The sequence below is a fragment of the Bubalus kerabau genome, chromosome 15 (genome assembly GCF_029407905.1).
Source record: "Bubalus kerabau isolate K-KA32 ecotype Philippines breed swamp buffalo chromosome 15, PCC_UOA_SB_1v2, whole genome shotgun sequence".
NCBI lineage: Eukaryota > Metazoa > Chordata > Mammalia > Artiodactyla > Bovidae > Bubalus > Bubalus kerabau.
In genome coordinates, this window is record NC_073638.1 from 57,711,721 (window position 1) to 57,726,951 (window position 15,231).

At 36.6% G+C, this 15,231-nt stretch overlaps 1 protein-coding gene across 1 annotated transcript in view; it reads left to right on the forward strand.

Moving 5' to 3' along the window:
* The window catches only part of ANO3 (anoctamin 3), a 452,166-nt gene that overhangs the window by 247,928 nt on the left and 189,007 nt on the right, over positions 1 to 15,231 (forward strand). The window contains 1 exon segment of the mRNA XM_055549165.1: positions 2,235 to 2,353. Within this exon segment, the coding sequence (XP_055405140.1) occupies positions 2,235 to 2,353 (119 nt within the window).

Consider the following 15,231-nt stretch of genomic DNA (forward strand, 5'->3'; position numbering starts at 1 on the left):
TACATTAAATTTTTAATTTTGTTACAATACTGAGCCACGTGACTGAACTCTTGAAAGAACTATGTATAGTTTTCTGTGTCAAAATTTGTTGTTGACAGGTTAACGACAGATTGAATAAAATAATTACTGCCGAGGTCCAGCCCCGGCTGATCCAGGGTATTCGAAGGGGAGACGGAGTAGGCGACCTATTTATTTATTTATTTATTCAGAGATATAAAGAATAATAGAATGAGGATAGCTCAGTAGGAAATTTCAGTGGAGAAAAGAAGCTGAGTAGCTTGGTTTACGCGGGAGACCAATAAAACTTCAAGACAAGAAGTTTGCACCACTTACGTAGGCCGCAGGCGTCCTTCCGTTCTCCCGAAGGACAGGAGACACTGAGGCCTCCCCGGTCGGATCTTAGAAGCCCAGGCATAATTAGTAAGCATGGTGGGTTCTGCGCTCCAGATGGAGACTCAGCTGGAAGTTAAAGGGAAGAATGACATGCGGAGACCAAGCTTTGGTGAGCAAGGCTCCTAGCTTTATTTTCAAAAGGGGCTTTTATACCCTAAGTTACACATAGAGGATAATAGGGGATGCAAAGTCAGCAGTCTTTGATGCTTATCAAAAACCAGGGTTTCTTTCCTGCAAATTTATCATATATAAATGGTTTAGGTGATTTACATCATCTTCTGGCCAGAGGCCTATTAACATTTTATGACTCTTGACAAGCACTTATCAACAAAGATTTATTTTCTCTAAGAGTAATTATTTTAAGGTTTGGCGCCATCTTTTGAAGATAAAATTACATTCCTATAGGGCGGATGTGTAATGGGTTTACAAAGGAAAGAATTTATTACCTTAAGGGTCTAAAGTTACTAACACCAAGGCCACTACTTATTTTTTCTACATACCAACTATATTAATTAATACATATTTAAGGATACAATACAGGGGATGTGGAAACTTGGCAGCAAGCATTGGCTCATCAATGAAATCTTTTACTAGTTTTATTCTGACAGTTTCTAACTCTCTGAGAGGCTCTAAGCTATTTGAATATCTTAAGCTTCCCGTGCCTCTTGAGGCTGGGAGACTGTAAACAATCGTATGCATAGCTGTAGGTGTCCGGGTAAACTTGTCAGGCGAGTTAGAGAGCCATCTGAGGGGTTTGGATTTAAACACTCCTAATTGCCCAGGAACTTTATTAATTGGAGCTGTAAGTTAACTCTTTGACAGAGAGAGCGAGATGGTGGTGGGGGACAGCTCCCAGTAAAGTCAGAGGTGAGAGCACAAAGCAATAAAGTAGGCAGACTCTGGTTTTTTGGGGGTAGATGCTCGAGAATATCCGGGGGCACTCCCGAGGCTTGATCTCGCCTTTGCGTATGCCGAGCCTCCTTCCTCATGACCTTTGTCACGAGTGGAATGTCTCTCGCCGGCTCCCGGCAAATTACAATAATTGCATTTGATTTGTTTGAAAAGACTAAATATTTAGGAATCTGTTTTTTAATTTGGAGAGCTATTTGTATCACCTAGAACACAAAGTTTGTGAAATGTGTCACTAGTTCTTGGTGATGCTTGCAACCATCATGGATATTTTCTATTTTATACTCTTTTACATTGACTATATCTTGCTCATTATTCATATAATATGCACATATAATTTCTTATATGTGCTACCCTTTTTTATTTTTCCAGTGGTAATTACCATATTTCAATGTTCTTGCTCCTTTTTTGCTGTTGTGGTTTCATTTCAATCTCCTAATACTTTTTAATCTTTCTTGTAAAGTTTGTTAGCATTTCTTATATGATTTCTTAGACTTCTTATTCTTTTAAGTCAAGTTCATATTTATAAAACAGCAATTTAAAAAAAATGACCAAAATCTGTAGTCTTTTTAATTAAACAAATAAATGTGTAAAATTTGCGTTAAAAAGCAAAATTGTACTGAATTCTTACAAATATCTCTATTTTCAAGTTCAAAAGAGATAACAGCCAGTTGCATTTGCATGACTTTAACTTTGTTTTCAAAATGTTTAAGTACACTAAATGACAGAGATGCATTTTATTTTTTCTGAAAGTTACTGGCAAGATTCTGTATTATTACCTTTTTTTGCTTATTTATTGGATATATGGGTCATATGAAAATTATACTTGGTTAAACCTTGAGAAAACATGGAAAAAAGAGGTCATTATATTTAAGGAGAAAGAAAAGAAAGAAGGATAAAAATGGATGTAATTTTCTCTTTTTCTTTTCTAGACCTAGGAAAAGATAAGGATTACACGGATGACTCAGAGCATGCTAATTATGACCGATCTCGCCTCATTAAAGACTTTGTTCCTAAAAATAATTCTGAACCGAAGCCCAGATTGCCTAAGGTAATGCAAACTAAACAATCTATAAGTCATTGAGGACTCTAACATCTAAATCCATAGAGTTCTTTTTAATTTCAGTTGATATTTCCTGGAGAGAATGAGGCTGCACAGGACTCAAAACTGAAAAGTTATGTGTAGACATCATATTCATTTATATTATCAAACAGAATTTTATAAACATTCTGAAGCATAAAATTATTCAGTAATTTTTTAGAGGTTTATTCCATCTTCTTTCTTGTTTTTTGAAAGACACCATGGTTTAATGAGAACATGAATTTTATTATCAAGTGGGACAATATTTGAATTGCAGTTCCAATACTTATAGTTGTGGTAACTTGAGCAAGTCAATCAAACTCACTTAGGCTTGTTTTCATCATTTGTAAAATTAGAATCATGTTGTCAGCTTGACAAATTTTTTGTTTTTCTTCAAGTTTTGTTGAGATATAATTGACACAGTGCTTTATAAGTTTAAGGTATACAGTATAATTATTTGACTTACATACATCATGAAATGATTACCAGAATAAGTTGAGTGAACATTCATCATCTCATATAGATGTAAAATAAAAGAAACAGATATACATATATATATATATATATATATATATTTCTTATAATGAGAACTCTTAGAATTTACTCTTAACAACTTCCATAAACAGCATACAGCAGTGTTCATTATATTTACCATGTGTATCATCCATGGGGTCGCAAAGAGTCAGACACGACTGAGTGACTTTCACTTTCATTTTTCACCATATAAAGATATAATGTAGTTATTGACTCCATTCCCCACACTGTGTATTTCATACCCATGACTCAGTTATTTTGCAACTGGAAGTCTGTAGCTTTTCATCTCCCTTACTTCTTTCCTCCTCTCCCCCGCCTCCCCTCTGGCCATCACCTGTTCACTTGTCTGTCCTCTCTGTCTATAATTCTGTTTTATATTTATCCTTTTATTCCGTTTTTTAGATTTGACATGTAAGTGAAATCATACAGTGTTTTTCTTTCTTTCTCTGCCTGACTTACTTCAGTAAGCATAATGCCTTCTGGGTCTCTAGGTCCTTCCGTGTTGTCACAAATGGCAAGATTTTATTTTTTTTTTTTACGGCTGAGTAATATTCCCTATGGGCTTCCCTGGTGGCTCAGAAGTAAAGAATCTGCCTGCCAATGCAAGAGATGTGGGTTCAGGCCCCCATTTGCGAAGATCCCCTGGAGAACCTTTTTAGTTTGTTGATCGTTTCTTTCACTATGCAAAGGATTTTTAATGTAATGTAGTCCCATTTATTTTTTTGCTTTTGTTTCCCTTGTCTAAGGAGACATATGTAGAAAATATCATTGAGATTAATGTCAAAGAGCATGCTGCCCATATTATCTCCTAGAAGTTTCATGGTTTTGGGTTTGCATTTACATCTTTAATCCATTTCTAATTTACTTTTGTGAATGGTATGAGAAAGTAGTCCAGTTTGATCTTTTTGTATATAGCTGATTGGTTTTACCGACATCCTTCATCGCAGAGACTGTCTTTTCCCGTTGTATGTTGTTGCCTCCTTTGTCACAGATTCATTGTTCTGTTCCACTGATGTATGTGTTTGTTTTTGTGCCAGTAACACGTGGTTTTGATTACTTTAACTTGTAGTATAGTTTGAAATCATAAAGCACGATTCCTCTAGATTTGTTCTTCTTTCTCAAGATTGTTTCTGGGTATGTGGGGGTCTTTTGTATTTCCATACAAATTTTAGAATTATTTGTTCTGCTACTGCTGCTAAGTCACTTCAGTCATGTCTGACTCTGTGCGACCCCATGGACGGCAGCCCACCAGGCTGCCCCGTCCCTGGGATTCTCCAGGCAAGAACTCTGGAGTGGGTTGCCATTTCCTTCTCCGATGCATGAAAGTGAAAAGTGAAAAGTGAAATTGAAGTCGCTCAGTCGTGTCTGACTCTTCACGACCCCATGGACTGCAGCCTACCAGGCTCCTCCCTTCATGGGATTCTCCAGGCAAGTGTACTGGAGTGGGTTGCCACTGCCTTCTCCGTTATTTGCTCTAGTTCTCTGAAAAATGCCATTGGTATTTTGATAGCGATTGTGTTGAATCTGTGGAAAGCCTTGGGTAGTATGATCATTTTACCATTATTAATTCTTTCAGTCCATAAGTATGGTACTAATGTATCTTTCCATCTGTTTATCTGGTCTTTAGTTGCTTTCATGAATGTCAGTTTTGCAAGTATGTCTTTTACCTCCTTCGATAGTCTTATTCCTAGATGTTTAATTTTTTTTTGATGCAACTGCAAATGTGATTTTTTTAAAAAAATTTCTGTTTCTAGTAGTTTGTTTGTTGTTAGTATATAGAAATACAACATATTTCTGTACATTAATTTGTAGCCTACAGCTTTACAAAATTTCATATCATCTGCAAATATTGACAGTGTTATTTCTTCCTTTCCATTTTGGATTCTTTGTGCCTATTTTTACTGTCTGATTGTTGTGGCTAGAGCTTCCAATACTGTGTTAAATAAAAGTGCTGAGAATTATCAGCCTTCTCTTGTCCCTGAACAAAAGCTTTCAGCTTTCCACTGTTGAGTATGATGTTAACTGTGGGTTTGTCGTATATGTTGAAATATGTTCTCTGTATACTTGTTTTGATGGGAGTTTTTATCATAAATGGATGTTGAATTTTGTCAAATAACTTTTTCTGCATCTATGGAGCTGATTATATAATCCTTATTTTTCAGTTTGTTAATGTGGTGTATCACACTGATTTGCAGATTTTGAAACATTATGAAAGGTTTCCATAACAACTTGAATGTTGAGAATACTGTGTTGAAACTATAATTCATCAACAAATCACTGGGTTGGGGTTCAGTTTTAAAAATCTCTGATTCCAGAAATCTCACCATCCCTCAAAATTCTTTTGTGAGTTCTTCAAAGTATCTGAATAAAGTCATCCAGCACCAAATACCATCATCCCCTTTTGATGCTTTCCAAGACAAATATTGACTCAGTCCAACTTCACTTCATTTTTTTCTTAAATTGCTTATTGATTAAAGTGGGAATACCTTAGTAAAAGAAATTTGGATGTTAATATAAGGAATGACTTAACTTTTAGTTGTCACTGCGTGGACAATAACCAATAATCATTTCCTTGAAAATATCTTTTTCTGTGATATTTGATTTGGTTTGACCTGGATTAATTTTACAAATCCCTTCATTTGTCACCATCAGTGTGTGAGTGATGAAATATGGCACAATTTAAACTTACTGTTATAATGATTCTGAGCTGTAATAAGTAGACACAGAAATAAATATTTGTGCCTGGTTTATTCATTCATCTTTGGTTTGGTTTTGTTAAGTAAGGATACAATTTTGTGTTGATATTTCTTAGATTGTCTTCACAGATCGGTAGTTTATCTCCCAATGTTTACTTCATCTGCCTCTGTATGTACTATCTGATTGGTCCTGTGGATGTTTGGAGAGTCGAGTGGCTCAATGGTCAAGAATCCACTTGCCAATGCAGGAGATACAGGTTCAACCTCTGGGTTGGGAGGATTCCCTGGAGAAGGAAATGGCAACCCACTCTAGTATTCTTGCCTGGGAAATCCCCTGGACAGGGGAGCTTGATGGCTACAGTCCATGGGGTCACAAAGAGTTGGACATGATTTAGCAACTGAACAATAACAAACAACAACTGTCTCCAAAGCATTGTTCCAAGAGACTTGAGCCTGAGAGAAGCCATAAGAAAAAATTGAGGAAAAGCAGATATTCTACCTTAAGATACTTTTAGCACCAATGAGAAGGAACACAAACATGATATGCTTAAAATAATTAAAAAATGAATTAAGATTAAATAAAATTTGTGTTATCTGCTTCTTTAAAAATTAGCACATGCCACCATGTTTTCTTCCCTTTATGATTTCAGTCTCTTTTCATTCTAATGCTTTCCTTCCCTCCTCTTTGGGCTTCCCTGGTAGCTCAGTCAGTAAAGAATCTGCCTATGGTGCAGGAGACCTAGGTTCGATCCCTGGATCGGGAAGATCCACTGGAGAAGGAAAAGGCAAATCACTCCCATATTCTTGCCTGGAAAATCCCATGACAAGAGGAGCCTGGTGGGCTATAGTCTATGGGATCACAAGAGTTGGACACGACTTAGCAACTAAACCACCACCACCAATGATACCTTCCACTCCATTTCTGCTCAACAGTCACCAATTCCCAAATCTCTAAACTAGACTTGAACTTTAGAATATTCAAGTTAAGAAGAAATAATTAAACCTGCATACATATTTTGTTTTTTTGACAGCAAAATAAGAGAATGATGTGTGATGATGGTAGTATCCCACAGTCGTCCAGTCCAGTCATCCTAACCTAAAGTCCTGTTAGCTCTATTACACTTCTAGTCAAATTTGAAAATATAGTGCATCACTTGGAGGCTTTTGGATTCACTCTTCTAGCTTCTATGAAAATATGTCCACTTTCATCCATTTTATAGGTTAAGGTGTAGCACAAATCCAACTTAAATAAATAGTTCTATTCCAAAAGAAGAAAAAAGATGTTTAAAATACATTTAGCTAGGCTACTTGCTTGCAAAGCTTATCTATAAATGAAAGGCAAAATAATCTTCTTACGTGTATTCTTTGTGTACATTTATCATAGAGAACCTCAAAAAAGCAATGACCTATATATCTATTGTTTGAACAAGCATCTGAATAACCTTAGTGTATAACTCTGCTGTTGTTCAGTCGCTCAGTCATGGCCGACTCTTTGTGCCCCAAGGACTGCAGCATGCCAAGCTTCCCTGTCCTTCAGTAATTTACCAGGAGTTTGGTCCAACCCATGTCCATTCCATCAGTGATGCCATCCAACCATCTCATCCTCTGTCGTCCCCTTCTCCTCCTGCCCTCAATCTTTCCCAGCATCAGGGTCTTTTCTAATGGGTCAGCACTTTGCATCAGGTGGCCAAAGTTTTGGAGCTTCAGCTTTAGCATCAGTCCTTCCAATATTCAGGATTGATTTCCTTTAGGACTGACTGGTTGGATATCCTTGCAGTCTGGACTCTCAAGACTCCAGAACTACAGTTTGAAGGCATCAATTCTTCGGTGCTCAGCTTTTTTATTTTTTTATTTTTTATTTTTCAGCTCTCACATCCATGCATGACTACTAGAAAAACAATAGCTTTGACTATACATACCTTTATAGGCAAAGTAATGTCTCTGCTTTTTAATACGCTGTCTAGGTTTGTCATTGCTTTTATTCCAAGGAGCAAATGTCTTTTAACCTCCTCTTTAACCTTTAACAAGAGGCTCTTTAATTCCTCTTCACTTTCTGCCACAAGGGTGGTGTCATCTGCATATCTGAGGTTATTGATATTTCATCCCATCATTAAATGATATGCATATATATGTGTGTATGTGTATGTACATATATTTTAAGTTGGCTCTTGGGAAATTGACAACATTCATTCACTTGTGACCTAAAAAAATAGCAACTTTCATATGGTTCAAATTAGCATGCATTGATCTCTATGTATCTAGTTGTATGGCTGAAGATCTGTGCATTATGTTATTTGCTTAGGATAACTGTACTGGTTGCGATCTGTCCCATGGATATTATACAGTGTAACTGATATTTTATTTCTTCACAAAAGTTATTCAATTACATTTTAGAGATGAAAAAACAAGTTTATAAAGAGTCAGCAGAAAGGGAACAAAGATTCACAGAGGAAAATGACTCCTAATGTAAACTACATTGTAAATCATGACAAGTGTTAGATTCAGATCAGATCAGATCAGTCACTCAGTTGTGTCCGACTCTTTGCGACCCCATGAATCGCAGCATGCCAGGCCTCCCTGTCCATCACCAACTCCCGGAGTTCACTCAGACTCATGTGCATTGAGTCAGTGATACCATCCAGCCATCTCATCCTCTGTCGTCCCCTTCTCCTCTTGCCCCCAATCCCTCCCAGCATCAGAGTCTTTTCCAATGAGTCAACTCTTCGCATGAGGTGGACAAAGTACTGGAGTTTCAGCTTTAGCATGGTACCTTCCAAAGAAATCCCAGGGCTGATCTCCTTCAGAATGGACTGGTTGGATCTCCTTGCAGTCCAAGGGACTCTCAAGAGTCTTCTCCAACACCACAGTTCAAAAGCATCAATTCTTTGGTGCTCAGCCTTCTTCACAGTCCAACTCTCACATCCATACGTGACCACAGGAAAAACCATAGCCTTGACTAGACGAACCTTTGTTGGCAAAGTAATGTCTCTGCTTTTGAATATGCTATCTAGGTTGGTCATAACTTTCCTTCCAAGGAGTAAGCGTCTTTTAATTTCATGGCTGCAATCACCATCTGCAGTGATTTTGGAGCCCAGAAAAATAAAGTCTGACACCTTTTCCACTGTTTCCCCATCTATTTCCCATGAAGTGATGGGACCGGATGCCATGATCTTCATTTTCTGAATGTTGAGCTTTAAGCCAACTTTTTCACTCTCCTCTTTCACTTTCATCAAGAGGCTTTTGAGTTCCTCTTCACTTTCTGCCATAAGGGTGGTGTCATCTGCATATCTGATGTTATTGATATTTCTCCCGGCAATCTTGATTCCAGCTTGTGTTTATTCCAGTCCAGCGTTTCTCATGATGTACTCTGCATATAAGTTAAATAAACAGGGTGACAATATACAGCCTTGATGTACTCCTTTTCCTATTTGGAACCAGCCTGTTGTTCCATGTCCAGTTCTAACTGTTGCTTCCTGACCTGCATACAAATTTCTCAAGAGGCAGATCAGGTGGTCTGGTATTCCCATCTCTTTCAGAATTTTCCACAGTTTATTGTGATCCAGTCAAAGGCTTTGGCATAGTCAATAAAGCAGAAATAGATTTTTTTCTGGAACTTTCCATGATCCAGCGGATGTTGGCAATTTGATCTCTGGGCCTCTGCCTTTTCTAAAACCAGCTTGAACATCAGGAAGTTCACAGTTCACATATTGCTGAAGCCTGGCTTGGAGAATTTTGAGCATTACTAGCGTTTGAGATGAGTGCAATTGTGCAGTAGTTTGAGCATTCTTTGGCATTGCCTTTCTTTGGGATTGGAATGAAAACTGACCTTTTCCAGTCTTGTGGCCACTGCTGAGTTTTCCAAATTTGCTGGCATATTGAGTGCAGCACTTTCACAGCATCATCTTTCAGGATTTGGAATAGCTCAACTGGAATTCCATCACCTCCACTAGCTTTGTTCGTAGAGATGCTTTCTAAGGCCCACTTGACTTCATATTCCAGGATGTCTGGCTCTAGGTCAGTGATCACACCATCGTGATTATCTGGGTCGTGAAGATCTTTTTTGTACAGTTCTTCTGTGTATTCTTGCCATCTCTTCTTAATATCTTCTGGTTCGTGACATTGTACAGGAGACAGGGATCAAGACCATCTCCATGGAAAAGAAATGCAAAAAAGCAAAATGGCTGTCTGGGGAGGCCTTACAAACAGCTGTGAAAAGAAGAGAAGCAAAAAGCAAAGGAGAAAAGGAAAGTGTTAGATTACAGAAAACAAATAAAAATTTCTAACAAGATTTGCCTTCAGCTATAAAACTAGGTTCTAGGAAATAACTCCAAATGTGTCAAAGTGGTGTCTTACATTGAATTTATGAGGATGCCCTGTTGAGTTTATCAATAGTAAAAACAAATAAGTAAATACAGAAATCCATCTGACTAGTTTACTGGTTATTGTATAGGTAGACTATACATCTGCTTGAGAATTTGAGAGCCATTGTACAAACATTTCCTGAATGACTTGACTCAGTGTGGTGAATTTTGTTTTGACCATATATCCACTGCTTCTGATAATTTTGTAAGTCAAATATATTTGTAAGATACTATAGTTTGCTCTAGAATTATCTTCAGTAAGATGAATTATTTCTTTAGAATGTTTTCTTTAAGTTATTAACTTTAGGCACGTATCATTTACACTAAAAGTCCTTAATATTTCAGAGATTAAACTCATGTGATACTGATATCTAATATGATAAAATGATATTGATAAGTTAATAGGACATATTTTTTATTTATTTTTAACCCACTCTGTCCCGCAGGACAGAGGACAAAGAAAGATGGCAAACATGGACAGGTCTTGCTGTCTATGTAGTGGGATGCAGTTCAGGAGGTGGGCATGCATATAAATGGAGAAAGCTAAGAGGCTTTAGAAATTAGAGATGATACTAGATATGGGATAAGTCTAGATTTATCTAGCCTCAAGCTCTATAATAAAAGCTGTATTTAAATATCTCTGGGGCATTGCAGTAGATACAAAATTGGCCACAGCCCTTCCCTTTTCCCTATACCTACAATATTTTCAATGGAACTTTGCAGGTTCTCTCATCCAAGAGGTACACTCTTATTGGACTGGCCTCAGGCTTTGCTTTGATCAATAGATTGCCTGCAGAAGTGACCATGTCCCAGTGCTGAACCTTGAACTTGAAAGATCTTGCATTCCCATTATTCCTCTTGGGACTCTGCCTCTATCATAGGAATGTCAGAGCCATCCTGCAAGAGGATAATAAGGCCATGTGGACTGAAACCTAGTGAGTCCAGTTGTCCCAGCTGACACAGAGACGTGAAATAATCCAGCTAGAACCCACAGAAGGTCTAGCTGAGACCAGGAGAACTACACAACTGGGCCCAGCCCGCTCACAGATTCCTGAGCTAAATAAAAATTATTTGGGGCTGGTTTATTTATCCACAATAGATATTGGAGCCATAAATGTTAAAGGGTAGCATATTTGCTGACACCAATGATTGTAAATGTAAAGTGAATTCTTTCTCACTGGAAAGGGAACATGTGCAAAATTGTCCCTGAGTTTTCCACACATACCCATGTTATCCATTTAATTCTATAGAGCCCAAGAATATCTTAATGTCATAACCTAAATCATGAGAAATCTAGGGCTCTAACATTTTCTTAAATTATCTTTTTTTTAATAAAACTCTATTTACAAAAGTAGTTTTTTTGTACCTTTGAATCAGTGCAGAATTCCAAGATTACCTTCCATTAAACCATATGTGTATTGTTAGCAATGTTCCAAACACCTATTAAAATTGGTGAGGAACTAGCTTTTTAAAGGCAAGTTTATTTCCTTTCTAACATTTTGACAAAAAGACTGTGTCACACATATGTAGACAAGAAAATTGAGGGAGAAAATTAATAATGTAATATGAGCAAAGAAGCAATTCTATGGATTTATAGACTGGAGCACCTGGGCAGACTGCAAGCAAAGTTTTAGAGGAGAGAGGGATTCTTTTTAAGATGATTTCAGTAAATATTTCCTATCTCTGTCTCATTAGTATAGAGAGAACTATGAATAACACATGATGATAAGGTCCTATAACCAACTGGATGGTTCTGAGAAACAAAATCCCTTTCTCCATCAAGGAATCATATACTTCATACCAGCAGAGACTTCTAGATGTGGACAGTTTACAGAGAATGTCTGTGATTAATCTAGGTTAAAAGGAATGAAGCTGTGAAGCAGAATCAGTGGCTTGTGTACTAGGCATTAGTGAAGAGTTTACTGCTGCTACTGTCCCTCAGGATGCCAAAAATAACTATAGAGGTTGCTAATAATGTCTGAGAATATATATCTATATTTCAAATTATAGTGACTCCCCCTCTTAAGAGACTTTGGGTATCATATTAGATGGAAAAGGGGTTATAGACCAGGAAAATCTTGATATGAATATTTTAGCAGTTCATTAAATTTGAATCACAAGGCCATTCAATTTGACTGTCTACTGGCATTGGCAGATGGTGTTCATCTTTAACTAAATTGGTAACAGAAATAATTTTCTGTTAAGGCTGGAGAAGCACAGATCATATAATGGTGATGGCGAGGCCGATGGTCTCTATGGTCTTCTACAGTGTACCTTTCGCATGGACATTGGCAGTTGTTTAATTCAATTTAATGGTTCTTTGTCTCCAAATAATGTATAGGTGTTAATATTCTGAATTTGCACACTTTGCCCCAGTAATTGTAAGATAATATTAATTTAAAATACAAGGTAAATGACTAAACTTGACCCAGTATGGCTGCTTCAGCTAATGATATACATGAAATTAAATACTAATTATTTGCATTTATTGAGATAGTTTCTAAAGAAAATGCTAATATTTCCCTAACTTAGGACCTGAGATAATACTTGTTTATATTTAATAATTTCATCGTGGGAAACTGTACCCTAAATATTTAATTTTTATTTTAACCATGGGACATGCAGGAAATCATTTTGGTTTCTTAATGTTTTTGCCAGTATTTTAAATTTATCTTCTTCCCTAGTTTTAAAAAGACTCCTTTTTAAGCAGTCTAACAAATACCTGATCTTGTTTGCAGACTCTTTGATACTGAGGAGAGCATTATCTTCCCTGTGGCCATAGAAGGCATGTCCCTCCATTGTGCTGTTTAATATCTTACCTTGACCCTTAGAAGCCCTCATCAAAAAATGATGAGGGTGTGTTCTATACTTGCTAATTGCTAGGGTATATTTTCCCTAAGATTTAGCATAAGATTTTCTAGAATCCCTCCACATTATCTATGAGTTGTTTAAACCCAAATGTGTTCATGTTTTCGTGTATGTATTGTGATAAAAAATATCATTTCAAATTGTAAAGACATCAACCTTTTAAAAAATGTGCAAATGTTCTCACAGTAACTGATTAGTAATTTGGAAGAGGTTAAAATGTTTTCAGGCTTCCCAGGTGGCTAATAATGGTAAAGTGGTAAAGACCCCTTCTGCCAACACAGGAGACATAAGAGATGTGGGTTCGATCCCTGGGTCGAGAAGATCCCCTAGAGAAGGGCATGGCAACCGATCCAGTATTCTTGCCTTGAGAATCCCACGGACAGAGAAGCCTGGTGGGCTACAGTCCATAGGGTAGTATAGAATCAGACAGTACGCATACAAAATGTTTTCAGATGCCTACCTCACATCTTACACCAAAATGAACTAAACAGTTAACCAATTCAGAATTGTATGTGTAAATATAAAACAAGCATTTTTTTTTTTTCTAATCACAGACTGGAAAAATGTCTTCTCTAAAGGGATTTTCTACACAAGCAACAAAATTAATCATGGAAATCTTGATGGAGTTGACTAGATACATACTAGTATCAAAATTACAATAGCGTTAAGAAGAAAGAGATAAACTTAAGATTCTACATATAGAATATACTAGAATATACCAAAGGTTGGTTCATATTCTTAGTCTACAAAGACATCATAGTAATATAATTGATAAATGCACAAGTAAAAAAATAAGTAAAAAACAATAGAGTTTTAACATGTAAAGTGATTAGCAGAACTAGTAATTGCAGAAATACAAAAGTAAGCAATTTTTTAAACCAAATTATAATTTTAAAAATAAAACTCAGAATTGATACTATAGACTGTCACTTTAATTTTTTATTGGTAGATATGTATGTTGATCCAAATTTTCTGGAAAGTAATTTGACAATAACGATTAAAAACCTTAAAATAATCTTTCCTTTGACCCACTTCTAGGAACTTGTTCAGAGAATGTAATTAGATGTTAGCCCAAATAATTGTTTAAAGATGTTTTTCACACTGTAATTTGTAAGGGAATTGTGGGGGAGGGAATATAAAGTGCTTAAATGCTCAAGAGTAAAAAATGAAATTAAAAGCAGTAATGCCTTTAAATAAGGTGATACAAAATAAGTCCCCAGTTATTTAAGGATGATGTGAAATAATCACAGTGTATAATTACGTAGTAAGAAAATGGTTCTAAAAAACAATATATGCAGTTTGATACCATCTATATACAAGTAATATAGCTCTTTTTCATAAATAAAATTATTAGCATTGTGTACAAAAAATTAAACTGAATGGTCAAATTCACATGACTTAAAGTTTATTTCACATATTCTTTTATGTAAGCTATTAAGTATTACACTATTATAATTCCTATTTTAAAAAATCTCACACAGCTAGTAAATGGGCAGATGCAGAATTTAAAATAAGATGGTTCTGTTTCCGACAACTGCTTTTCCACTTTGCCATACTGGTGAGATAAGAGCAATTCAGGATTCAGCTTTTCAACATGTTAACTGTCATTAAACAGAACTGCACTCTCTCTCTCTATATATATATATACACACATATATATAATCTAATTCTCATAATAATGAAAGTAAGTAGTAGTAGTAGTCTCATTTTACTAATGAAGAAAATAAGATTTAAAGAGGTGAGTTTTTTGCCCAGTCTCTGAACTAGGCAGGAACAGAGTTGGACTGTAGCATGTCTCTTTATCTTCAGTACTCTATGCTTTTCTGACTTCAGCTTAATCGTTAACTATAATAACATACTCATATATTAATCATATCTTTCAAAAATCCTAAAATGTTGCTCTGAAGTAGGTAGTTATGGACAGGGAGGCCTGGCGTGCTGCGATTCATGGGGTCGCAAAGAGTCGGACAAGACTGAGCGACTGAACTGAACTGAACTGAACCCTCTACATCCCAGGATTGGACTAACCTGTTTGTAATTTACTCTTGTATCAACAAAATAAAAATTTGTAGGGAGTTTGTTACAGACTTAATATTTCTAGCAAAAGTAGCCACAGAGGAGGATGTGTATACTCCTTGGTGTTACATAATAATAAGTGATCTAAATGTTTTCAAATGCATCTGCTACACAGTATGGGAGCTACCCTTGTAAATCAGGGAAAAAATAAACTCCACAAAACTCTGCTGCTGCTGCTGCTGCTAAGTCGCTTCAGTTGTGTCTGACTCTGGGAGACCCCATAAACAGCAGCCCACCAGGCTCCCCCATCCCTGGGATTCTCCAGGCAAGAACACTGGAGTGGGTTGCCATACTCCTCCACAAAAGCCCCTAC